The following is a 25,369-nucleotide window of genomic DNA, read 5'->3' as shown; positions in this document are numbered from 1 at the left end:
GGTCTCGACCCGAAACATCACCCATTCCTTCGCTCCATAGATGCTGCCTCACCTGCTGAGTCTCTCCAGCAATTTTGTCTACCTGCTTTCAGTGATGTTGCTTGAGAGATAAATATGTGCTTGATATACTCACGGGACCTTCAATATCATTCTGTGGGACCTTTATAATCCCTCTGCAGACAAGCCTCAGTCTCTTATTTGAAGACAATACTTCCAACACTAATGTGTCGAATGAAGTGTTGTGGTATATCTAGAAACCACAACTGTCACCTTCTGAAAATGTGCACTATCGCTGAGTCATTGCTGATATGCTTAAGACATTTCAAACAGTTATTCACAATATTTCTGGGGCTGCATCTAATAGCTGAAAAAAATCATAATACCTAGACAAAACCAATGTGTTTAAAAGAAAAAATAAACTAAAATATGATGGGGAAACACTCAGCAAGTCAGGCTGCATCTGCGGTGAGCAAAACCGAGATAAAGGCCTTAGAATCTTGATGGTTTTGTAGAATTAGGAACAGTGATGCCCCTGTCCCATTTAGGCGATTTTGTTTAGGCTGTTGCCACATGGTTGCCGGGGTGCCGCCTGTATGATCCTGAGTAGCCTCCTCAGTTGCCCTAAGAATCGTACGGGTTTTTCTGGTCGCTGCTGGATTTTGAAATGTTCAAAACCTTTCGGCGACAGTTGTCTTAGAAACATAGAAACATAGAAATTAGGTGCAGGAGTAGGCCATTCGGCCCTTCGAGCCTGCACCGCCATTTAATATGATCATGGCTGATTCCAACTCAGTATCCCGTACCTGCCTTCTCTCCATACCCTCTGATCCCCTTGGCCACAAGGGTTCTAACTCCCTCAGCCAATGAACTGGCCTGCCGGGGTGCCGCCTGTATGATCCTGAGTAGCCTCCTCAGTTGCCCTAAGAATCGTAGGGGATTCACCACTCTCCCTTTTTTCGGGTCCGCATCTAGCCTGTCCAACCCCTTAAGATTTTTGTAAGTTTCTATAAGATCCCCTCTCAATCTCCTAAATTCTAGAGAGTATAAACCAAGTCTATCCAGTCTTTCTTCATAAGACAGTCCTGACATCCCAGGAATCAGTCTGGTGAACCTTCTCTGCACTCCCTCTATGGCAATAATGTCCTTCCTCAGATTTGGAAGTCTTGATGCCAATGAGCGTTGCATGACTTCTCCTGTAGATGCTGTCATGGGTTGTCGCCAGGATGACATTGGTTGTCGCCGGGTGCTGACTGGTGAATTCCATTGGCGACTGCCTCCGTCAACCTGCGGCAACAAATACCGGCGACTGAATTTTCTTAAGTTGTCTTCAGTTGTCGTCGACAGGGTCATACCTTGTCGTAGGTGTGGTCGTAGGTGGACGTCCTAATGGGTCGCCGGTTGTCGATAGATTGCCATAGCTTGACGTCGACTAGGTGGTAGGTTGTTGTAGACATTGTCGCGGACATTGGCGTAGGGGGGCACAGTCGCTGTTTTTTCGGCAACCTGCAATGACTATGACAGTCGCCAGCAGTCGCTGAAAAAATCGCCTAAGTGGGACAGGCCCATAACTGCAGAGGTCAAGCAATTTTGTTACAAAATAGGAAATGATACACTGTATGAAAGTCCTCAGAGCATTTAAAAAAAGGCATGAACTGTGCTGAGAGTTTGGTTCTGGGATTCATGAAGTGGCTTTGTTCTCCGGAAGAAATTAACGGAAATGTGGAGTGTACATGCGATCAGCTTCCTTCCCCCACCTCCCCCACAGTGTGCAGACATTATAGCAACAATATTCAAGTCTTACTACAGTTCTTGTGTACTCGGTGCTAATTGCACCATTAATACAGACATCCAACCTAATATTAGGGAATGAGAAAAATAAAGAATCTTCTTGACATAAGTGTTATTAATTATGCATTATCATAAAATAACCTTTTTATTTGCAGTGTGTTTTAACGTTCACTCTTTGTTTAAATTCATGATCACATTACAGTTTAAACTCTCCCTGGTATTAGTCAATAAACCTAGAAACCGGCACGCCTTTGGGATGTGGGAGGAAACCGGAGCACCCGAAGGAGTCTCGCGCAGACACGGGGAGAATGAGGTAACTCCACGCAGACATCACCCGAGGTCAGGATCAAACCCGGGTCTCTGGCGCTGAGAGGCAGCAGCACTACCAGCTGCACCACTGCGCCGCCCACTAGATTTACCCTTGGTCTGTGCGGACACATTGAAACTAAAAATCCATGATCACATTACTGTCTCATCTTTCAGTTAGTTCCTGCATCAGCTTTCAGTTCATAAAAGGAGTGGATCTTTAATGTAACATTTTAACCCTCCAATCTTACTTTGACTTTCCATATTGCTGGGCAATTTTAATTTTTTTTTTTGTGAATTAATTTACATGAATGCTCATAATTTTGCCAGAAGCTGACTCATGTTAGTTAATTCCATAAATGAATCCTATGCGGCAGATAGTGGATCATCTATAAATTTGCATTTTGCAGATAAGGTTAGTTCCGCTCTGTGCCTTATAAACCCCTGCAAAGGAAATCTCCAACATCCTGTTTTTATTACTTCGAGCATGTATCAGGGAACAAATGAAAGGTTGAGCAGAGAGCTCTGTGGCAGCCACAATTCATTACCCTCGCAGGGAGAAGAGCAGCCATGAACCATTTGTATGGATTAAGTCTGTGACTGATGGATTACCTCATCCATTGGTAAATTCCATCCTGAAGATGATGGAAATAGACTTTGATCATTACAGACACTTTCGCATTGTGTGACCTGACTACCATAATCTCGCAGTACTGCACCTGCAGTATCAATGACCTTGGCCAGGTTTTGAAAATGTATATCCATATCTTAGTTACATGTACATTTCTTATTTTTCTGTGGTCATTGTGATTCCTGTGAGACCAATGGGTTAAAAAAACTCTGATATTTTATAACTCTCTTATGTCTCAAAGCCAATGATGTACTTTTGGAACGTGATCACTGTGGCAATGCTGCTGCTGAAGAACTTGGGATCATCCAGGAAAGACAGTTATAATATTTTCATAATCTTTCCAGTTGTGCAATGAGGGATTATTAAGGGAATCGAGGACAGCGCAGTGGCGCAGCTGGTGGAGCTACTGCCTCATGGCGCCAGAGATGCGGGTTCCATCCTGACCTCAGGTGCTGTCTGTGTGGAGTTTCCACGTTGGCGTGGACTCTTCGGGCCGAAGGGCCTGTTTCTATGCTGTATCTCTGAACTAAACTAAGTTGGTAGAGCCGCAGCCTCACAGCGCCAGAGACCCAGGTTTGATCCTGACCTCAGGTGTTCTGCCTGTGTGGAGTTTGCACATTCTCCCTTTCACGGCCTGGGTGTAACTGTGTATCCTCAGTGGTTTTGCTCGTTCCATCATTCAAATCAAGGGTCAGTACTGCACTTCCTGCTTGCTTTAGTGCACTTGAGATATCAATACAGTATCAGAGTCAATGAAACGTAGCAGATCATCCATCGGGTGGCAGAAGAAGCTGGCCAACACTCAGCCATCCGCCAAGTACCCACTTGGTGTTCTGGGCACCTTTTGTCGTTCCCAGACTTGTAGATTTGTGAGAATAACAGAGAGGGCTAGACTGTTCCCTTTAGTTTCTCTGACCTTCGGAGAAGCCTGGGATTTACAACAAGCAGCTAAAACTACAGAAACGCAATTACCCTCGAAATGACCTCGGGATATGCGAGGCTTGTAAATGAGCTCAGGATGTGCCTTTGCGGAGCCATTACATTTTATTGTCTTAAAGGAACAGGTTGTGCTATGGCCACATCAAAATAATACATACTTGCAGTGACTATGTTCCTATCCCAGCAAAGCTATGCATCTTCCATATTGAAGTGAATAATTCTGAAATAACTTTGTAATTGTAACTTTACAATTTTGTAATTGTAGCTGTTATGATTATTACTAGCTTATTCTGTACTTTCTCTCTGATTTGGGATTCATGGTCATAGAGAGATACAGACGGGCCCTTCAGCCCATCCATTTCTGCTGACTATCGCTCACCTATTGATATTAATCCTACACAAATCCCTTGTTAGCATGTTTCCTTCTCCCCATTTCTCTCATTATTTCATTTTCTTATTTTCTTATTTCTATATTTCTCTTTTTTCTTATTCATGCTGTTTGACATTTTGTTAAACACCATCTGTATTACAGTCTTTTTCAATGTCTCGGGTTTCAAAGCTGTGTTGACCAACAGATATCACTGAGGATTCGGACCTCTGGGATGGTGGGATGTCTCTCCAAAACAGCCCATCATCTATAAAATCTTGTGAAGGCCCTGTCCCAAATGCGATTTTTTTTTCAAATCAGTGCGGCCAAAAGAGTTGCATTTCAAATCCAGGGCACAAAAATATTACCTAAAATTGCGTACGCAATGGCTGCGTCTTGACTGGAAATTGTCTTATTGTTCTCGATGGATCCAAGTCCAAGAAAGCCTACTTGCTGGAGTTTAGAACAATGACGGGGGGACCTCAATGAAACATATAGAATGGTGAAAGGCTCGGATAGAGTGGATGTGGAGGGAATGTTTCCACGAGTGGAAGAGTCAAGGTCATAGCCTCAGAATTAAAGGACGTTCTTTTAGGAAGGAGATGGAGACATTTCTTTAGTCAGCGGGTGATAAATCTGTGGAATTCATTGCCACGGAAGGGCTGTGGATATTTTTAAGGGAGAGTTAGATAGATTTTTGATTAGTACAGATGTCAGAAGTTATGGGGAGAAGGCAGGAGAACGGGGTTAGGATGGAGAGATAGATCAGCCATGATTGAATGGCGGAGTAGACTTGATGGGCTGAATGGCCTAATGCTACGCCTATCACTTATGATCTTATGAACTTCTGAAAGCAGTGTTCAGTACCAAGCCTCTACCACATAGTATACTCAGCACAAGGACCCAGGGTAAATATCACTCTTCAACTTGCATTGGAATGGAATGCAAAAGCAAATGAAAATAATTGAATACATGATTCTAATGCGAATATTTTAAAAGTTTCTCGGAATGAATTTCATTTAAATTGTGGGAACAGCCTCTTGGGTTGGATAACTTCCCTTTATAGTTGCCACTGACAGAAGTCAATTCCGGGGATTGTGCCCATGTGTATGTTGGAACATATCCAAGAAAAGATGTAGAATGTATATTAATTCAACACTAGTCAACAACAACCGCTTTTAATTTGTTTACGTGCAAAGGAGCCATTACAATTATTTGATCTTTCCATGAAATTGAAACAATATTGAGTTTCTGATGCATTACAGTTTGTATCATTGACCCAAACATTAATTAAGGTATCTTGGACTCCACTCGGCTCTAAATTATGGCTACTTTCAGTCTATTTTTGAACCCATGGATTTTGTTTACTTCTGGCTTATCAATACGCACTGCGATTTTTGTAGTGCGTTCCGTTAAAAGGTTTTACACTCTCCTTAATTAATTTTCACCTCTTTGTTCCTTGGTACAAGTAAATTGTAGGGAATTATTCATGTTGAACATTTAATTGTTTAATATTGCATCCTTACCAAGATGGGGGGGGGGGGGAAAATTGAAAATTTAATAGGAACCTGATGGGTCAGCATATTTTTTACACAATGGGTCGTGGGTGTATGGAATGAGCTGCCGACGGAGGTAGTTGAGGCAAGAACTATTGCATTTTTAATAAACATCTAGACAGGTACATGGATAGGACAGGTTTAGAGGGATATGGGCCAAATGCAGGCAGGTGGGACTAATGTAGATGGGACGTTTTGGTTGATGTGGACAGGTTGGGCCAAAGGGTCTGTTTCCCCGTTGTATGAGTTTATATCAAAATGTAAATATTTAATTACATTTTCACATTGTCCGTGTGATCAACACTGGAAAACCAATATTGGATGTCGCCATTTGATTACATTCAAGCCATTCAAAGGCAAAGACATCAATATCAGTCTGAAGAAGGGGCTCGACCCGAAACATCGCCTATTTCCTTTGTGGAAGCTGCCTCACCCGCTGAGTTTCTCCAGCATTTTTGCCCCCTTCAATATAGGCGGGGCAATTACAGTGTCTGCGTCTAGCCTGCAGGTTATCACTGAAAGGAACATGCAAATACAGCATGCCGAGTTTACAAAGTGATCTTGGAATTGGTCAACAAGGATAGGGGATCTTAATGTCTGTGGCCACTTCCATTGCAGAATGTTTGAAAGAGAGTTACAGTTCATAGAGAAATGGGTGTAGTTAGGGGAAGGAGGTTGGGGGGGAATCCAATACAGGGCGACGTAAAGTAGATGTGTCAGTTGGATTGAGGGAAATGGAATATCAGGACCTAGAGGATCAGGTGGGCAGTGGAATCATAAATGAATGATGGAGTGTGTTCAGGATTGAAGGAATGGTCAACCTGGGGAGTGATATTGCAATCAATGGGAATATGGGAGGAGATTTGTTTGGAGGACCTAGAATGAGCTGTTTTGAAGGCACATTGTCAACAACAAGAGGCTTCGACCTGAGGAAACCTCATCATCTGGAGCTAGACACAAAATGCTGGAGTAACTCAGCGGGACTTCATCATCTGGGGCATAATGTATAACATTTGCAAGTTATGTTGCAGCTGTATAAAAGTTTGTTTTGGCAAAGTTGCATACAATTGTGGTCACCATATTTATAGCAAGACATGGAAACTTTGGAGCGGGTGCAACAGTAGTTATTTTGTTGGAACTCTCATGATCTAAGTAAATGTTTTATTACTATTCCACAGAGAAGTCAATGAATATTAAAACTGATTAAAAACCATCTTCATTAATCATGTTTTTTTCCAGCCTGCAAACCATTGAATTTTTTAGAGAGCCTTGCAGGCATTGAATTGAGATTTATTGTAGACATCTTCTGCATGTGACTTCAGAAAATGAAGTGTCTTTACTCCAGAACTTAATATTTTATAAGGTTGCAATACGTTATGTCATTATCTAATATATATATATATATATCAGTATTTTACAGGGAAGCTTTGGAAATATGGCTTTTAGTTATGGCCATGGTGCCAGCATAAACTCTATGCTTCCTAATCTTTCAAATGGACACAGTTCCAATGATAGACACTGGATGTTTTTAAAGTGGTTTCTGAAAGTCTACTCCTGAAGCCATAATTACTATCCTGGGCTTTATCTAATTTTGGTGCTTTAACAGTTTCAACAGAGGTTGTCTTTAGTTTCCTACTGGGATATTCAGTGTTTTATTTATATATATATATATACAGGATTGACATGGACCACACATCATGTGGAGGAGATTTGTTTGGACACAGAATGAGCTGTTTTTGAAGGCACATTGTCAACAAGAGGCTTCGACCTGAGGAAACCTCATCATCTGGAGCTAGACACAAAATGCTGGAGTAACTCAGCGGGACTTCATCATCTGGGGCATAATGTATAAAATTTGCAAGTTTATGTTGCAGCTGTAAAAAAAAAATTTTGGCATGTGTTGCATGTGTGTGGTATACATATATATAGCAGATGTTACAGTAGTTATTTTGTTCACGTGATCTAAGTAACAATACTTTAGGAGTCAATTCAACACTAATCCCGGCTGGCTGAAATCAAGTCAGTGTGTAATAGTAAAGGGCTTACTCCTTCCTTGCAAGAGTCAAGTCAAGAGACACAAGAGTGTTTTATTACCCAATGTCCCAAAATGGAACAATGGAACCACTGGAACTTACTTACTTTAGTTATGAGGCAGCACATGGTTTCTGAAAGTCTACTGTAAACATAGTACTCAGTAGGCTTTATCATCATAGATCTTTAGTTTCCTACAGTGTTTTATTTTATATATATCATAAAAGTTCAATACATTTGCTGCCTGTGATACATTTGTGTATGAAGTAAATGTAAAATGTATCAATTAATTCCCGGCCAGTGTGTAATAGTAAGGGCTTACTCCTTCCTTGCAAGAGTCAAGTCAAGAGACACAAGAGTGTTTTATTACCCAATGTCCCAAAATGGAACAATGGAACTCTTACTTGAGGCAGCACAATAGACATGTAAACATAGTACTCAGTAGACATCATAATAAACAACAAAAAGTTCAATACATTTGCTGCCTTGATTTTGTATGAAGTAAATGTAAAATGTATTTAATTGCACCAGTATTAATTTACGGGAGTGCTGGTGCAGGATTCCCAAAAGGCTAATGTACAACTTGAATTGATAGTGGGGAGGCAAATGCAATGCATTTTATTTTGAGAGGAGTAGAATGTAAAAGTGTTGAGGCACAGGTCAGACCGCATTTAGAGTATTGGGAACAGTTTTGGGCCACATATCTGAGGAAAGATGTGCTGGTGTTAAAGAAGGTCCAGACGAGATTGATGAGATTGATCCCAAGAATTATTGAGTTAACATATGTTGAGTGTTTGACGGCACTGGGATTGTACACGCTGGAGTTTAGAAGGATGAGGGGAGCCCTCATTGAAACTTACCAAATAGTGAAAGGCTTGGATAGAGTGTATCTGGAGAGGATGTTTCCACCAGTAGGACCAGAGGCCATAGCCTCAGAATAAAAGGAAGTATGTTTAGAAAGGGGATGAGAAGGAATTTATTTAGCCAGTGTGGTGAATCTGTGGAATTCATTGCCACAGATGGCAGTGGATGCGTCAATGGATACTTCAAAGGTGGAGATTGACAGAATCTTGATTAGTAATGGTGTTATGGGGAGAAGGCAGGAGAATGGCGGAGTAGGCTTGCTGGGCCGAATGGCCTATTTCTGCGCTTATAACTTGTGAACTTATTTTTCCCATGTACTGAATTGTGATATATGCAATGTACAATTATTTTCAGCAGAATGTTCTTGTTCAATTTGGATGTTATGGCTTGTGCCTTATTTGGGAGTGATTCTTGACTTGGGTGATTTGTAATGATTTTAACGTCCATTATTGAGAATAAAATTAATAGATGCTGCAAAGCCGAGCATTTTGATTGTTGCTTAGTTCCTTTGGCAGATTTCTGGTGAGGATTTTGGCTCTTCAGCACATAGGTTGAATCTCTTTCTGCAATCATTGTTGGGGAAGATGCACGCTCGGATTCTGGTCATTGATGGTCATTAATGCTAAATGTCGTAACAAGACTTTGTTACTCTGCCCCGGGCTTCATTCTGCGTAGGAAGGAACTGCAGATGTTCATTTACACCAAAGATAGACACAAAATGCTGGAGAAACTCAGAGGGTCAGGCAGCATCTCTGCATAGAAAGAATGAGTGACATTTCTTGACCCAAAACGTCACCCATTCCTTCTATCCAAAGATGCTGCCTATCCCGCTGAGTTACTCCAGCATTTTGTGTCTATCTTCTATCGATTTCACTGGTTTGCATTTAAGATGTAGGGCAGAAGATAATGGCGTGACCATATAGCAGATCAGCTGTGGATGGAGTTTTAGGTGAAATAGACCTGATTTGTGCGTTTCTTTGTTAATATACTAAATACATCAAAGGACAATGCCTCTGCAGTTTGGATGATCAATTTCATGATCAATTCAGTATTTTTAATCAGCACCTCAATGCTACAAAAACATATCTGAAATAATGCTCATCTTATAATTCTGATAATTTGCTCTCTAACTATTGGGAAAACCTCATGGTTCACCCTGCAGTCCATTTGACTTGGTTGATCCCAGGTACCCACATGGCCCCCGCCCCCACCATTTCTATTTAACCTGTTCTGGGATCCTTTTTCATTTCATTCACAGACCAGCACAGTTTTCTGTGTATTCTATAATAATACAATGTAAATCTTTTGTATGAAAAAGCAAATTAAGTAGGTGTTGAGGTATTAATATGGAATAACATCCAACAGTCCAGAAAACCTGGCAGTTCGGCATCACTGAAGCCCGGGCACTAGATTACTGGAGTTTTACTGCATATTTTTTCACCGACCTTACTTCACCCTCCAAAAATCTGGTGATTTTATTTTTACTAATAGGTGTTTAGTTTTGTTAAAACACTATTTTGGATGCAGTGTCTTTGAGTTTCACTAGCAACATTTAATCTATAACATCGTTATCCTTCCAACAGTGCTATAATTCATCCGTTTCTCATCTAGAAATTAGGTTTTTAGGGAATGAAAGAGGAGGAGAATGTCGATTAATTGAATTAAAAGCTAACTACTTCAAGGATGCTGCAAATTTAATCTTCCTCCTAACTGTGACCTCTGAACCTAATTGCAATATCTTAGCAAGCCACATGACTGACAGGGAATCAATTGGATTTTTTAAGAGATCTTTTTTTTTTATTGAAGCTGAGGTTGTTTAAAAGAGAATCTTGCTCAGAAGCTGTTCCTCTATTCATTGTTCCCTGGAATGAAATGGATATAGTTGAATTAGAAATTAAAACTGTCCAGAGCAGTCATTCTAAAGGCAGCAAGCAGTTGAAATTATTTAATGCAAAGAATAAAAATCGGCTTCGTGCAAATGGCTGCTATGCGTGTGGAGAAGCCAAGATGGAATGGAGCCAAGGAGATCAGCAACATATAAGGAGACAAAAGGAACTGCCAATGCCGGTTTACAATAAAAACACAAACTGCTGTAGTAAGTCAACGGGTCAGGCAGCATCTCTGGAGGGCATGGAGAGGTGGCGTTTTGGGATGGGACCCTTTTTCAAACTCTAAACATCCTCTAAGCAAGATAAAAAGTTTAGGCAATCTTTGTTGGACTGAGGGAAAAAAAACAAAGTGCTGAAGTAACTCAGCGGCTCAGGCAACATCTCTGGAGAATATGAGTAAGTAGTGTTTTGGGTCGGGACCCTTCTTCAGACTGATAGTTGTTTTGGGTCGGGGGCTTACTTCAGACTAATATATGTTCTGCAGTGATGTTGGTGATCTGCTGAGTTACTCTAACACTTTGTGCCCTTTTTTTTTGTGAACTGGCATCTGCAGTTCCTTGTGCCTATGCTTTGTTGGACTGAGTTTGCTGATCTTAACAAGAATGCCAATGGGGTATCTGTAGGTTGTTTCTATAATTGTGTTGGGGGTTGTGGGGGTTGTGAGAGGGGGGTGGGGGTGAAGTGTTGGGAACCAGCTACTTATTGAAAAAGCTCAGTGGGAAAATCTCACTGGGTGTTATTTAGTAAAAAATGTTGGTATGTTGCATTTCATAATTTCCCACTAAAGGTTCTTGTTGACAATTCTGTCATTCCTGAAGAACTGCATCCCAGCAAAATTCAGCACTGGTGCTGGAAAGGGGGGGGGGCACATAATATACCAAGGTGCGGTAGTAATGAGTCCAGTCCTTGTGCAACTGAGACCTGTTTTAATTGACCAGAGACAATCTCTTTGTTAATTCCCCTCCCTTCCTTTCACAAATATAATAGTAAAGAAAAATAATATGTGCTCTAGTGTATAAGTTTTCAAAAGAACAAAGGTGAAATATAATCCCTGTCTGTACGTTTATGTCTGCAAAAGTAATCTTCACTTCAGAACCTAGTCTTGTTTCTTTAGGGAACGCTTCCATTCATGGACAATGAATATTTTATGGTATGTGTTTAATAACGGATGGATTAAGGAGTAAACCAGCTGTTAATCTCCCTTGTGCAGTAATGTAACATCTGACACGGTTCGCAGACCACACGGGTATTAAAAATACACAACTGCTCTGCAGTTTAAAGACACTGTAAACTGTGATGTGCGCAAAGTGAGTTAATAAATGGTGCGAGTGACAGCATGGGTTACAGGATCACACACATGTGTGCAAGTGTTTATGTGAACTGGTACTGGCATCATGATGCAGATAGAGGCCATTGAACCCATCGGGTGGATGCTGCCTCCCAGCAAAACAATCCCATCAGTTCCATCGCTCCTGGCAATTTCATTGCATCACTACAACATATTTGCATCAGCTGCCCTTTGATTCTTTTGCTACGCACATCCATTAAGGGGTAATTCGCAGCTACCAAATAATATTACGGGTGTAAGAAGGAAACAAGAGCACCTAACAGATGCACACGTAGTCACAGGGGGAAATATGAAAGATGAAAACTCCACACAAGCAGCAGCCAAGGTCAGGATCAAACGTGGGTCCCTAAAGCTGTGAGGCAGTAACACCATCTGCCGTGTCACCACACTTCCCATAATTAAAATTTAATTACCCAACTTTATATAATAAAAACTCTGATCTTGTGCTCTTCCGGTTTGCGCGGTCTTTCCATTTGCGCAAAAACGGTACGCGTAGCACTACAATTTTTTGCCAAATCAATCACCGTTCTCCTGTGCTCCCTTCTCTCTCTCTCTCTCTCTCTCTCTCTCTCTCTCTCTCTGTCTCTGTCTCTGTCTCTGTCTCTGTCTCTCTCTCTGTCTCTCTCTCTGTCTCTCTCTCTGTCTCTCTCTCTGTCTCTCTCTCTGTCTCTCTCTCTGTCTCTCTCTCTAACTCTCCTTTCTCAACACTTGTGATGCAACTCAGAATGAAGATGGGTCCCGACCCCAATCATCGGCCATTCATTTCCCACACAGATACTATCTGACCCGTAGAGTTACTTTAGCTTTGAATGTTTGTCGTCTCATTTGAAAACGTTGCCTTTTTGCATTAGTATTACGATTTTTAATTGATTTATATTTTTTATTATATTTATCCATGCGTATTGCTAGTAATAACATTGTTGTTTTGTCATTGGTACATTTAACAATTGACTCTTGAGTAGCAGTAACTCTACTACTGCACTTTTGGCCCTGTGCTGACACTCGCAAACATGGTCTAGCCTTGTTGGGTTAGGATCCCTGACAATAGGTTTTAATGTACTTCTGATCTAACCGTTGCCACCAAACAAAGTGCCCTAGAAACCAAGAGATGGGGTTGCTGACTACAGGTGCTGAGACTGTGTTTTTCACCTTTTCCTCTTGTCAGGTTGCTCGTTGGTGCTCCTAAGGCAGCAGGCCTTGCAGACCAGTTGGCAAACCGCACAGGAGCTTTGTTCTACTGCCCAGTGTCATCAGAACAGGACTGTGAACGCGCCAAGTTTGAAAAACCAAGTAAGGATCCATGCATGTTGAGATTGTCATATGACAGCAGAATAGCACAGAATAGTTGCTGCCTCATAACTTCAGAGACCCGAGTTCGATCCTGGCATTTGGTGCTGTCTATGAGGAGTTTGTACATTCCCACTGTAACCACGTGGGTTTCCTCCAGGTGCTCCAGATTCCTCCTACATTTCAAAGACGTGCGGGTTTATACGTTAATTAGCTTCTGTAAAATTACCGCCAGTGTGTCGGGAATGGATGAGAAAATGGGATAACATAGAGCTCGTGTGAATGAATGATTGACGGTTGGCGTAGGCTCGGTGGGCTGAGGGGTCAGTGTCCAGGCTGTATCTCTAAACTGTAAGAGAAATCAAGATAAATAATGTTATTAACCATTTGTGGGGAATGGAGAAAAATGTTGGGATTTCTCTGGCAGCACATAAGCTAAAGACCAAAGGGGGATAAACATTGTTCAACTATTTGTTTGATATGCACCCGCCAGCAATTAGTTAAACAGGAGGAAATCAGAAGAAAGCTAAATGACAGAACTAACGGAACAACAATCATGAATAAAAATAGTGTTGAATTGCAGACTACACTCACTATAAAATACTATGGCAAAAATGGGAGAAGGGGGATGATCTGATGATTTCCAATTTTGGATTGAGGGCTGGATTCTGATTGATAATTTTGTCCCAATAAAAATAAATTGCATGAATCTATTTGAAATAAAACATGCTATCATCAAGCAGAATATTTTGGAGTAGAGGTTTATTATTAGACCATGCTTGTATCTGGGCACCCAAAGTATCCCCTCCGGTCGTATAGGATATTTTTTTCTGCTTCACGAAATGTAACAAATATTATATTTTCAGTGTTTTATTTCTTTTCACAGCCAATCCACAAACAGAAAGTAAGGAAGACCAATGGCTTGGGGTCACAGTGGCGAGTCAGGGACCTGGTGGGAAAGTGTTGGTAAGGCTAATCTTAATGCAGTAGGGATTAATCTGATTGGAAGACTAATGCTGAACGGTGAGCTATTGATTTGTGACTTTGCTTTTCTCCGAGCTTTTAATGAGTTTGGACATACTGAGCACCTACTGCACAGAGAGAAAGGAGCAATTAACTACTCTTTAATTTAGTTTAGAGATACAGCGTGGAAACAGGCCTTTCGGCCCACCGATCGGCCAGCGATCCCCACACATTAACACTATCCGACACACATTAGGGGCAGTTTTACATTTATACCAAGCCAATTAACCTACACACCTGTACGTCTATGGAGTGTGGGAGGAAACCGAAGATCTCGAAGAAAACCTACGCAGTCACGGGGAGGACGCAGAAATTCCGTACAGGCAGTGCCTGTAGTCAGGATCGAAGCTGGGTATCTGGCACTGCAAGTGCTGTACGGCAGCAACTCTACTACTGCGCCACCATGCCGCCAAGCAAATACCCTGTGGCATTGCAAAAATTCTGAAGACAAGTCCGAGATATAGCCTTGGAGTTGTAGAGCAGAGAAACTGCTCCTTCAGCCCGCCACATCCAAGCTTGTACGTCAACACTAATCCAATTTGCCCACATTAGCTCCTTGGCCTACCATGCCTTGCCTATTCAAATGCCTATCGTCCCTTAAATACTATGATTGTACCTGCCTCTAACTTGTCTAGCAATACATTCCAGTTTGAACTGATTGTCTTTATGCATAGTCTTATCTGATCTGTTTGGATGGAATGCAAAGCAAAGCCTATCACTGCACCTCAGTACACATGACAATAATAAAACCTAAACCTCAACCTGAATCTAAGTATGGACTGTGTGTTTCTTTTCCCGACAGGTCTGTGCGCACCGCTATGAGAAGCGACAACTCAGCCCGCAGGACGAGAAGAGGCTCTTGGTGGGTCGCTGTTTCATCATCAGCGACGACATCACCATCGATCCAACCGATGACTGGGACATGTCACCGGTGCAGTTCTGTGAAAATGTCGGCAATGATCACCATGGACTGCTAATGTGCCAGCAGGGCATGGCAGCAGGATTCACTCGGCCCAACCACTACGCATTTTACGGCGCGCCAGGTGGCTGGAACTGGCAAGGTGCGACTTAGCAATTTTGCTACAATTCTTTCCCCGCAGGTTTCATTCGTATTAAACTCAAACTGCTGGGTCTTCTCACATAATCTTCAAAGTGTGTACTGTTGGAGGTTGTGCTGGACAACAACAATGTTGCACTGGGAAGCACAAAGCCCAGAAGGGAGTTCGGTTTTAGATGATAGGAAACTGCTGTATTTTTTATTCATTTAGTTTAAAGATACAGCTTGGAAACAGGCCCTTCGACCCACTGAGTCTGCTAGGACCATCGATCCCCGCACTTTAATACTCCCCCTACACACACTAGGGACAATTTATAATTTAACAAACCCAATTCACCTACAAACATGCACGTCTTTGGAGCGTGGGAGGAAACCTGAGCTGCTGGGGAAAACTCACGCTGGTCACGGGGAGAACGCACAAACTCCATACAGACAGCACCTACAGTCAGGATCGAACCCAGGTCTCCAGCACTGTAAGGCAGCAACTCTGCCACTGTGCCACCCACATGGTTTGAAGAATAAGGGGGCAGTTTCTTATTGGAGAAACAAGGAACTGCAGATGCTGGTGTACAGTTTCTTATTGATAAGCAAGCAGTCTTGAGGGCATGTAATAGGGGGAGAGGAAATGCAGAGCAAAGAAAAACCTAAACATTCCTGTTGGACATTTCTGAGCACAGCTTCTGAATCACTAAAGAGAAGTTCTCTATCCTAAAAAAAAATTAAACCTTTTTGATTCCCTTTGTCTGGATCTTTATCAGATTTACGGGCCTTAAAAATAACATTCTTGTACAGCCCTTGATTTAAAATCACAAGTGCAATTGAAATATGGTTTGAATATGTAAAGGACACCATTGCTCATGAAAATTCAATCTCTCCCCTACTCAGGAAAGGCAATAGCAGAAAGTTTTGATGGATGGGTGGTCTAAGCAATCTTTTACAGTGACTACATTAATTTGTTATGTGGGAGTGAGATTGTCTCTTTTGTCATGGTTTTCTAATTAAATAATGGAAAGACAGTTTTATATTTTCGTTGTGGCTTAGGGGATATTCTTACCATTTATTCCGTTTATGGCATTTTAAAAGAGGGTTATGCTGTAATTAGTTTAACTCTTCCCTTTGCTGACAATTTCAGTCTTGTTAGTAGCTGCTTCACTTCAATCTATGCCGTTTAATAGCTGTGTTGGTCCAAGGGTTTTTAAACAACTAGAAGGACTTCTTGTCTCTACCTGACTCTTTCAATAGAATATATTCTTCTTCTGCATTTATCACAGTAAATCTCCCCAAAGCACTACAGGGAAGCAATATCAAACAAAATATGACACCGAGCCACAAGAATGCTTAGTTTTGTTTAGAGATACAGAGAATAGGCTATTTGGCTCACTGAGTCCACGCCGTCCAGCAATCCCCACACTAGCACTATCCTACACACTCAGAACAAATTACAATTATATAGGGCCAATTAACCTACAAACCTGCACATCTTTGGAATGTGAGAGGAAACCGGAGCACTCAGGGAAAACCCACGCAGGTCAAGATACAAGATTCAAGAGAGTTTATTGTCAAGTGTCCCAGATAGGACAGTGACATTCTTGCTTTGCTTCAGCACAATAGAATATAATAGGCATAAATAAATACAGAACAGATCAGTGTGTCCATATTCCATTGAATATATATATACACACACGTAAATAAGCAGATAAAGTGCAATGGGCTATTAATATTCAGAGTTTTGTTTGAGTTGAGCTTAATAGCCTGATGGCTGTGGGGAAGTTGCTATTCCTGAACCTGGACGTTGCAGATTTCAGGCTCCTGTACCTTCTACCTGAAGGCAGCGGGGAGATGAGTGTGTGGCCAGGATGGTGTGGGTCCTTGATGATGCTGCCAGCCTTTTTGAGGCAGCGACTGCAATAGATCCCCTCGATAGTAGGGAGGTCAGAGCCGATGATGGACTGGGCAGTGTTTACAACTTTTTGCAGTCTTTTCCGTTCCTGGGTGCTCAAGTTGCCGAACCAAGCCATGATGTAACTGGTCAGCATGCTCTCTACTGTGCACCTGTAGAGGTTCAAGAGAGTCCTCCTTGACATACCGACTCTCCGTAATCTTCTCAGGAACTAGAGGCGCTGATGTGCTTTCTTTATAATTGCATCAGTGTTCTGGGACCAGGAGAGATCTTCAGAAATATGCACGCCCAGGAATTTGAAGCTCTTGACCCTCTCCACCATCGACCCATTGATATAAACGGGACTGTGGGTCCCCATCCTACACCTTCCAAAGTCCAAAATCAGTTCCTTGGTTTTGCATGTGTTCAGAGCCAGTTTATTGTGCTGTAACCATTTGGTCAATCGGTCGATCTCACTTCTATACTCTGACTCATCTCCAAGAGTGATACGTCCCACAACAGTGGTGTCGTCAGCGAACTTGATGATGGAGTTTGCACTATGACCGGCTACACAGTCATGAGTATAGAGTGAGTACAGCAGGGGGCTGAGCACGCAGCCTTGAGGTGCTCCCGTGCTGATTGTTATCGACGCTGACACATTTCCACCAATACAAACAGACTGGTCTGTGAATGAGGAAGTCGAGGATCCAATTTCAGAGGAGAGAGAACTCAGGAACGCCAATCTTCAGACAGGAGAGAGAAACCCAGGTCACGGGCTGTAAGGAGAACGCTGTGCCACCATGCCGCCAACTCTGTAAAGCATGGTAGGTTTTAACAGCACCTGTAGTCAGAGAGATGGAACCCAATTTGGGTCTCTGGCGCTGTAAGAGTATTGAGCAAAGCTACTCTAACGTTGTGCCATCATGAGACACACTTGGGATTTTGCATTACGGTAGTGTCCTAAAGCAGAATGGTAGGTTTTAAGTTTGGCTTAAGTTATAGGAAGAGTTATAGGAAGAAGTTGGTGAAGAAGGGACTTTTTCTCTTTGGAGCATAGGAGGATGGTCATGAGGGGCAAAGATAAAGTGAACGCTCATAGTCCTTTTTCCAGGGTAGATAATTTTAAGACTAGAGAGAGAAGAGATTTAAGAGGGACCATGGGGGCAATGTTTTCACTCAGTAGGTAGTCTATATCACAAATGAGTTTTCCGAGGAAACTATAGAAATAGATTCAACTACGACTTACAAATGTCATTTGGACAAGTATAAGGGTTTGGGTGGACATCGGCCAAATGCAGGGACATGGGACTAGCAGAGAAAGCCAAATAGGTTGGTGGGAAAAGTTGGCCCAAAGTGCCTGATTATGTGCTATATACTGTAGCTTGATGACTCTGCCCTGCCAGATTCAGTCAGGAGCTTTTTCTGGCAGTACAGTCCTTGAGCTGTACAATAAGGACATGTTTCCATATTCTGCTCCATATTCTGCCCTGCCGGATGTCAGTACAGTAAAGACAAACATGGAAATAAATTGTTCGTCCCTCATCATTCATCCATCACCTGCTGACGCTAGTTCTATGTAATCCCACTTTCTCATCCACACCCCACACGCAAGGAACAATTTACAGAGGCCACTTAGCCAATGAATCTGCACACCTTTGGGACGTGGAAGGAAACTGGAGCACCCAGAGGAAACCCAGGCCACAGACAGTACCTGAAGTTAGGATCAAACCCGGGTCTCTGACGTTGTGAGGCAGCAGCTCTATGAGCTGCACCACTATGCCTGTGATTATGGCCAATATCTTCTTATGGAGTGCACAGCCCAAAGTTGTAGGACAACCTTTTCTATTTGATCTTATTTGATTGTGCACACCGGGTTGATTGCATTCATCGAAACAGGGCGGACCACATGAAGGTTCCAAACTTCCACCCATGGCCAATATGATTATGTGATTATGTGTTTTATATTTTCTATAAGGTTATCAAAAACATTAAATCAAAAGTACTTTTAATTCAGAGTACTGTACACTTCGCCACTGTTATCATGCCAGCTATTGTTTCTTGGGGAAGATTGTGAGTTGTGAGATGAATGCTTCCAGTTTTAAGGTGATGCCAATCTTATCAGTTAGTAGTTGGGGGAGGGGGTTGGGGGGGCAGCTCCGATGTTGGCAGTAACATGAGAAAGTCCTGTTTCTCCAAACAAGGAGCACCAGTGCTAACCACCTAGATCAGCAAACTGCATTTATGCCCACAACGTTTTAACCTGTGATGAGAGAGCTACAATTGGGCTAGGATAATGTGTCAGGATAATAAGATATACCATGCACACTGGCTGAATTCAGATCTTTTTTTAAAGTCTGAATGCTGTCAATTGGATCTTTATCAGTATACAGGTGCACAACCTTTTATCCGAAAGCCTTGGGACCAGACACTTGTCGGATTTCGGACATTTTCGGATTTCCGAATGGAAGATTTTTAGCGTAGATTAGGTAGGTAGCGCGGGCGGCTTGAAAAGTCTGGAGCAGCTGCCTCCTCCCCGGAGACTGGGAGAATCATTGCATAAATGTTAGTCAGTTAGTTTGGAGGGATTTTATGTGGTGGTGGCGGAGTAGGGGTGAAGGGGGAAACTTTAATTCTTAGTCCCCTACCTGGTCGGCGACTCCCAACCTCGCGGAGCTGGGGGCTCCGTCCGGCCGCGGGCGGCGCCGGTTGCAGCTCCGACCCCGGCAACTCTACCCCTGGCTGCGCGGCTCCAAATCCAGCGACGCCCCGCGAATGTTGGGTCGGCGGCCACAGCGCTCCGGAGCTTGCCGCACGGCGACCCGGTAAGGCATTGCCCGCTCCCCGCTGGTGTCCCAGCGCTGCGACGCCGCCGACTCCCAACATTTGCGGAGCTGGGGTGGGGGGCGTCCGGCCGCGGGCCGCGCTGGATTTGGAGCGCCTCGCAGCCAGGGGTAGAGTTGCCGGGGTCGGAGTTACAACCGGCGCCGCCCGCAGCCCCACCGGCCCCAGCGCTGCGGAGCTTACTGCACGGCGACTCGGTAAGGCATTGACTGCTCCCCGCCTCTCCGACCAGGTAGGGGACTAATATTTTAAAGTTTACCCCTTCACCCCCCCTTCACATAAAAGCCCTCCAAACTAACTGACTAACATTTAAGCAATGATTTACAGATGTTTAGGCGTCTCCCAGCCTCCGGGGAGGAGGCAGCCGCTACAGTAGTACAGACCTGGGTTGACCGTGGGTCGTTTCGGGTCAAGTTTGGCGCAAAACGCGAACTTTGGTGCGCAGATGACATCTGGAAAAAATGGCCGGTTTTCGGAGTTTTTCGGTTTCCGGAACACCGGATAAAAGGTTGTGCACCTGTATACAGGTAAACCATTGGTATCACTATCACCCAAAGCAAAAACAACCCAAGAAGGCTGTAGTCCTGGCCTGCTATATTTGAGATCAAAACAGTTCAGCTCACCATCTTTACCATGTCAGTCAACACCAGTATACTTTCATGACGATGAGTTTTCCTTGACTATTTTCAGGGAGTTTTTTTATTATGCCTTGTCATGAGATATTGTGATATGAATGAAGTTCCAGATGTTGATTAACATTCAATTTGTGTTTCCTTTAATAGGAACCATCCAAGTTGCGCAAAAGAACATGACATTTGTGGACCTCAATATACTGGATGATGGCCCTTACCGGCTCGAGGATAAATCAGAGAGTCACAGCTACATAGGTATTGAATGGTTCCCACAATATTTTCGCCATGTTGTTCGTCATCTCCTCTGCTGGATACAGTGACTTACTGACGGAGCATCACATCAGCATCTACTGCTCTCTTCATTAAATATATTGGCCAGTCCTCTTGTTATGGGTTGAACACCATTCACATTCAATTCAAGTTGAACTAAAATGGAAGTCATATCCAACAATAATAAAATTGTTCTTCCAGTGGGGAATGAGCTATTAGTTATAGTGCCTCAACAGAGCTGCGATCAGTCTCTGCAACTTGCTCCTTGAAGTTGCAGTCTTTTGGACTCAAATCATTGAACTGCCCAGTTATTAATAAGGTTTAGTTTAGTTTAGAAATATAACGTGGAAACAGGTCCTTCGGCCGACCAAGTACATGCCGACCAGCGATCCCCACACTATCCCACACACACACACACGAGGGACAAGTTACAATTGTACCAAGCTAATTAACCTACAAACCTGTACGTCATTGGAGTGTGGAAGGAAACCGGAGATCCCGGAGAAAACTCGCGGGGAGAAGGTCAGCCGTAGTCAGGATCGAACCCGGGTGTCTGGCTCTGTAGTGTAAGGCAGCAACTCTACCGTTGCACCACCGTGCTTCCCCTATTACTGACCTCCAGTGCTGCTGTCTGTGAATACTGCACATTTTCCCTGTGGTATTAAGATGATCTTATTTAATCCCTTCAAGACGAACCTTACGCCTGTTCTTTCTGCCATAGGATACGCTCTCACCTCTGGAAAGTGGATCACACGCAAGGATGACTTCAGCTATGTTGCAGGTGGCCCTCGCTATGGCCACACGGGGGCGGTGTTTCTGCTTGAGAAAGGGATGACGGATGATCTGGAAATAAAACGCACTATAAAGGGTCATCAAACAGGGTCATACTTTGGGAGCTCTGTGGCCGTTGCTGATCTTAACATGGACAGGTATGTGATCTGGATCTCTCAAAGCTGCTGTGTTAGTTATTGATTTTAACTATTTGATTTGTAAAGAAGGATGTTTTTTCTTTATTGGAAAACTCAGCAAGAATATTTATATCTGAGGTAGAGAAATTAAGGTCCAAACTTGATAGTTAATAGTGCATTAAAACAAACATTATAACTGGAATGTGAGCCTTTCCTGGAGTCTTAGAAGCTTGGAAATAGACATTTTGACCCAATTTACCCATGCTGACTGATGTCTCATCTGCACCAGTCCCACCTGCCCATGGTTGGGTCATATCCCTCTAAATAATTCCTATCCATGTACCTGCCAATGTTTTTTAAATGTTGTTATAGTACCAGTCCCAACTAACTCCTCCTGCAGCACAGTGCAGATACCCACCACACAACTCCCTCTGCATGGAAAAAGTTGCCTCATAGGTTGCTATGTGTCAAAAGTTATGGGGTGAAGCCAGGAGAATGGAGCTGAGAGGGAAAAATAGATTAGCCATGATTGAATAAAGGAGCAGATGCGATAGGCCTAATTCTGCTCCTATGTTATGATCTTTTGATCTGATGATCTATATCCTCTGTTTCTTGATGCCCCTGCTCTGGGTAAAAGTCTATGTATTCATCCAATCTATTCCCCTTCTGATTACATACACCTCTGCAAGATCACCCCTCAGCACTCCAAGAAATGATGTCCTAGCCTGCCCAACCTCTCCTTGTAGTTCAGGCCCTCAAGTCTTGAACTGTTTCCTCAAAGTGCCTCAAAATTTTAAAGGAATTGGTTGAGTTCTATGAGACTGACGTTGAGGAAACAACGGCAGTACACTGTCAATAAATATGACTAAAGATAGACACAAAAAGCTTGAGTGACTCAGCAGGACAGACAGCATCTCTGGAGAAAAGGAATAGGTGATGTTTCGGGTTGAGACCCTTCTTCAGATCCTTCTTTGGGTCTCTACCCGAAATGTCACCTATTCCTTTTCCCCGGAGATGCTGTCTGTCCCACTGAGTTACTCCAACTGTTTGTGTAGCTCTCTGGTTTAAACCAGCATCTGCAGTTCCTTCCTACCTAAATAAATGGGGCTAGGTGATTTTTTATTTCCTATTGTTAGACATTTTTTTTAATTATCTTCTAATAAAAAATGATCTGCAGGGAGCAAAGCAACAGAGGTGATTTTCAAGCATCTTGGTGAATTATAGAAAATTATGTCACAGAAAGATCACAACATGGTTACTGAATGGAAGGAGGGTGTTCAGTCTAATGAATCTCCACTGCTTCTTATAAAGCAATCTAGCTGGTCCCATTCTCTCGCCTGATCCTTTAACCATGCAAAATGTTCAGAATATTCCACGTGAATTTGCCTGCAGTGCAACATGACAGTGTACTCCAGAATTTGTTGCATTAAAAAAAAGGAATGCCATTTTAGTTTTGGTTGTCTCTCTTTGATCCTGAGTTATTGACCCACGTGTCAATGGGAACAGTCTCTCTTTACATATTTAGTCAATGCCGTCATGATTTTAATATTCCTCGCAGATCTCCTCCCAATCTCCTTTATTCTAAGGATAGCTTCCCCACATAACCAAATCTCTATCATTGGTGTGATTTTACTAATTCTCTTCTGCACCTTCTCTAAAATCTTTCCATCTTTTCTGGAAGTCGGCATCTAGAGCCTGCCGTAATACTCCAATTCTAGCCAAAGCAGTGGTTTATAACATTTCATACAACTTCCTTGCTCCTGTAGTCTTTTCTTCAGTTTAGTTGAGTGTCATGTGTACTGAGATATAATGAAAAGCTTTTTTCCTTGCTATCTAGTCAGCAGTAAGGCTACACATGATTACAATCAAGCCGTCCACATTGCACAGATACAGGATAAGAGGAATAATGTTTTGTGCAAGATAAAGTCCAGTAAGGTCCAATTAAAGATAGTCGAGGGTCTCCAATGAGGTAGATGGTGAGTCAGGACCGCTCTCAAGTTGGTGATAAGATGGTTTTGTTGCCTGATAACAGCTGGGAAGAAACTATCCCTGAATCTGGAGGTATGCGCTTTTACACTTTTACACCTCTTGCCTGATGGGAGAGGATAAAAGAGCGAGTGTCCAGGATGAGACTGGTCCTTGATTATGCTGGTGGCCTTGCCGACCCAGTGTGAAGTGTAGATGGAGTCAATGGAAGCAAGGTTTGTTTGCATGATCGCCTGCTCTGCATCCACAATCATCTGCAATTCCTTGTGGCTTGGATTTAGCCATTGCCAAACCTGGCTGTGATGCAAGTGTCTGATTTGACTAAATGGCAGCTCTTATGTCAGGCAGTATGTCAGGCCCATACTACCATCAGTCTAAAGAAGGATCCCAACCCGAAACGCCACCGCTCCATGTTCTTCAGAGATGCTGCTTAGCCTGCTGAGTTACTCCAGCACTTTGACTTTATTCAAATGTAGACATGTACTCCCAAACTATCATTATCTGTGAGCATGTTTCATAATGGGCACTGTCTCTGCGCAAATCATTCTCTCACTGGTTCTTGCATCATTCCTTCCAGTGGTCATCTATGTGCCCCTCCGATGTATTCAAGGGAGAGCTACATCTTTTAAGAATTAATGAAAAAAATAATTCTACTTCCCTTTGGGTGTTTTCGAAAGACACTACAGAATTTCTTGAAGGCCTTGGATGTTCTTCTGGTGTCTTTGCTAACATTTGTTTACAAACTAGCATCACTAAGATTAGACTGTGCACTCATTAAGTTCATTGCTGCTTGGTAGTTCTCTCTTGATGACTGGCTGCCCCAGTTCACTGTTTTACAATAACAACTACATCTCAAAATTTTAAACTAGCCATAAAAGCTCCTTGATTAATCTGAGGCCATGAAAGGCATTGTTTTAATGCCATAACTTATTGTCTTGCAAGGCACTACATTTTGCTGATGGAAGCTTGCCAGTACTTTGCTATTTGGCTACAATTTATATTTTATATCACTAGCTCATCAGCTACTTTACAGCCTACATTGTCCTCACCTGATGTCTATCCAGATGTGAACACAATTAGGTACAACAAAACAAAGATTAGCCACAAGAACTTAGTTTAATTATAATTTCTTCCTTCGCTCACATTCTGAAGGCAGGCAGTCAGAATCTTCCCCCCAGGGTGGAAATGTTCAATACTAGAGGGCATAGCTACAAGGTGAGAGGGGGAAAGTTTAATGGAAATGTGCTGGGGGCAGGGGTGGGGGCGGGGGGGGGGGAGCTTGCTTAGACAGAGGTTGGTGGGGGCCTGGAATGCACTGTCACGAATGGTGGTAGAGGCAGATTTGATAGTAACATTGAAGCGGTTTTTGGATAGGCAAATGGAGGGTCAGGGAGTAGAGGGATGTGTACACGCTGATGAAGTCAGTTTAACTTGACATCATATTCGGCACATACATTGAGGCTGAAGGGCCCGCTCCTGTGCTGTGGTGTTCTGTGTTCTATTTTCTAACTGTCAGCCTCCATAATCAAAGATAATGCAGAAAACACTCAATAAGTCAAGGCAGCTTTCTTTTAAAACAAACAGATCGAAGACCATTCATCAGAATTGGGAAAAATAAGATGAGGATTAGCAAGTGTAACATGGGCTAAGGGCAGAGACAAGGATCTTTCTGATTTTTTTTTTAAAAGACACAAAGTGCCGGAGTAACTCCGCAGGTCAGGTAGCATCTCTGGACAACATGGATAGGTGACGTTTCAGGTCAGAACC

The 25,369-nt window shown here is 42.8% G+C and overlaps 1 protein-coding gene across 1 annotated transcript in view; it reads left to right on the top strand.

Annotated features, from left to right (window-relative positions):
* Positions 1-25,369, top strand: part of itga3b (integrin, alpha 3b) — a 146,351-nt gene that overhangs the window by 69,243 nt on the left and 51,739 nt on the right. Inside the window, exons 2-6 of the mRNA XM_055657276.1 lie at positions 12,885-13,009; positions 13,893-13,972; positions 14,832-15,090; positions 20,589-20,693; positions 21,430-21,637. Coding sequence (XP_055513251.1) covers positions 12,885-13,009; positions 13,893-13,972; positions 14,832-15,090; positions 20,589-20,693; positions 21,430-21,637 — 777 coding nt within the window. The remainder of the gene's footprint in view (positions 1-12,884; positions 13,010-13,892; positions 13,973-14,831; positions 15,091-20,588; positions 20,694-21,429; positions 21,638-25,369) is intronic.

Source organism: Leucoraja erinacea, chromosome 27, assembly GCF_028641065.1.
Source record: "Leucoraja erinacea ecotype New England chromosome 27, Leri_hhj_1, whole genome shotgun sequence".
Classification (NCBI taxonomy): Eukaryota; Metazoa; Chordata; class Chondrichthyes; order Rajiformes; family Rajidae; genus Leucoraja; species Leucoraja erinaceus.
Note: the sequence above shows the minus strand (reverse complement) of the source record. Positions and strands in the feature narration are given on the sequence as shown.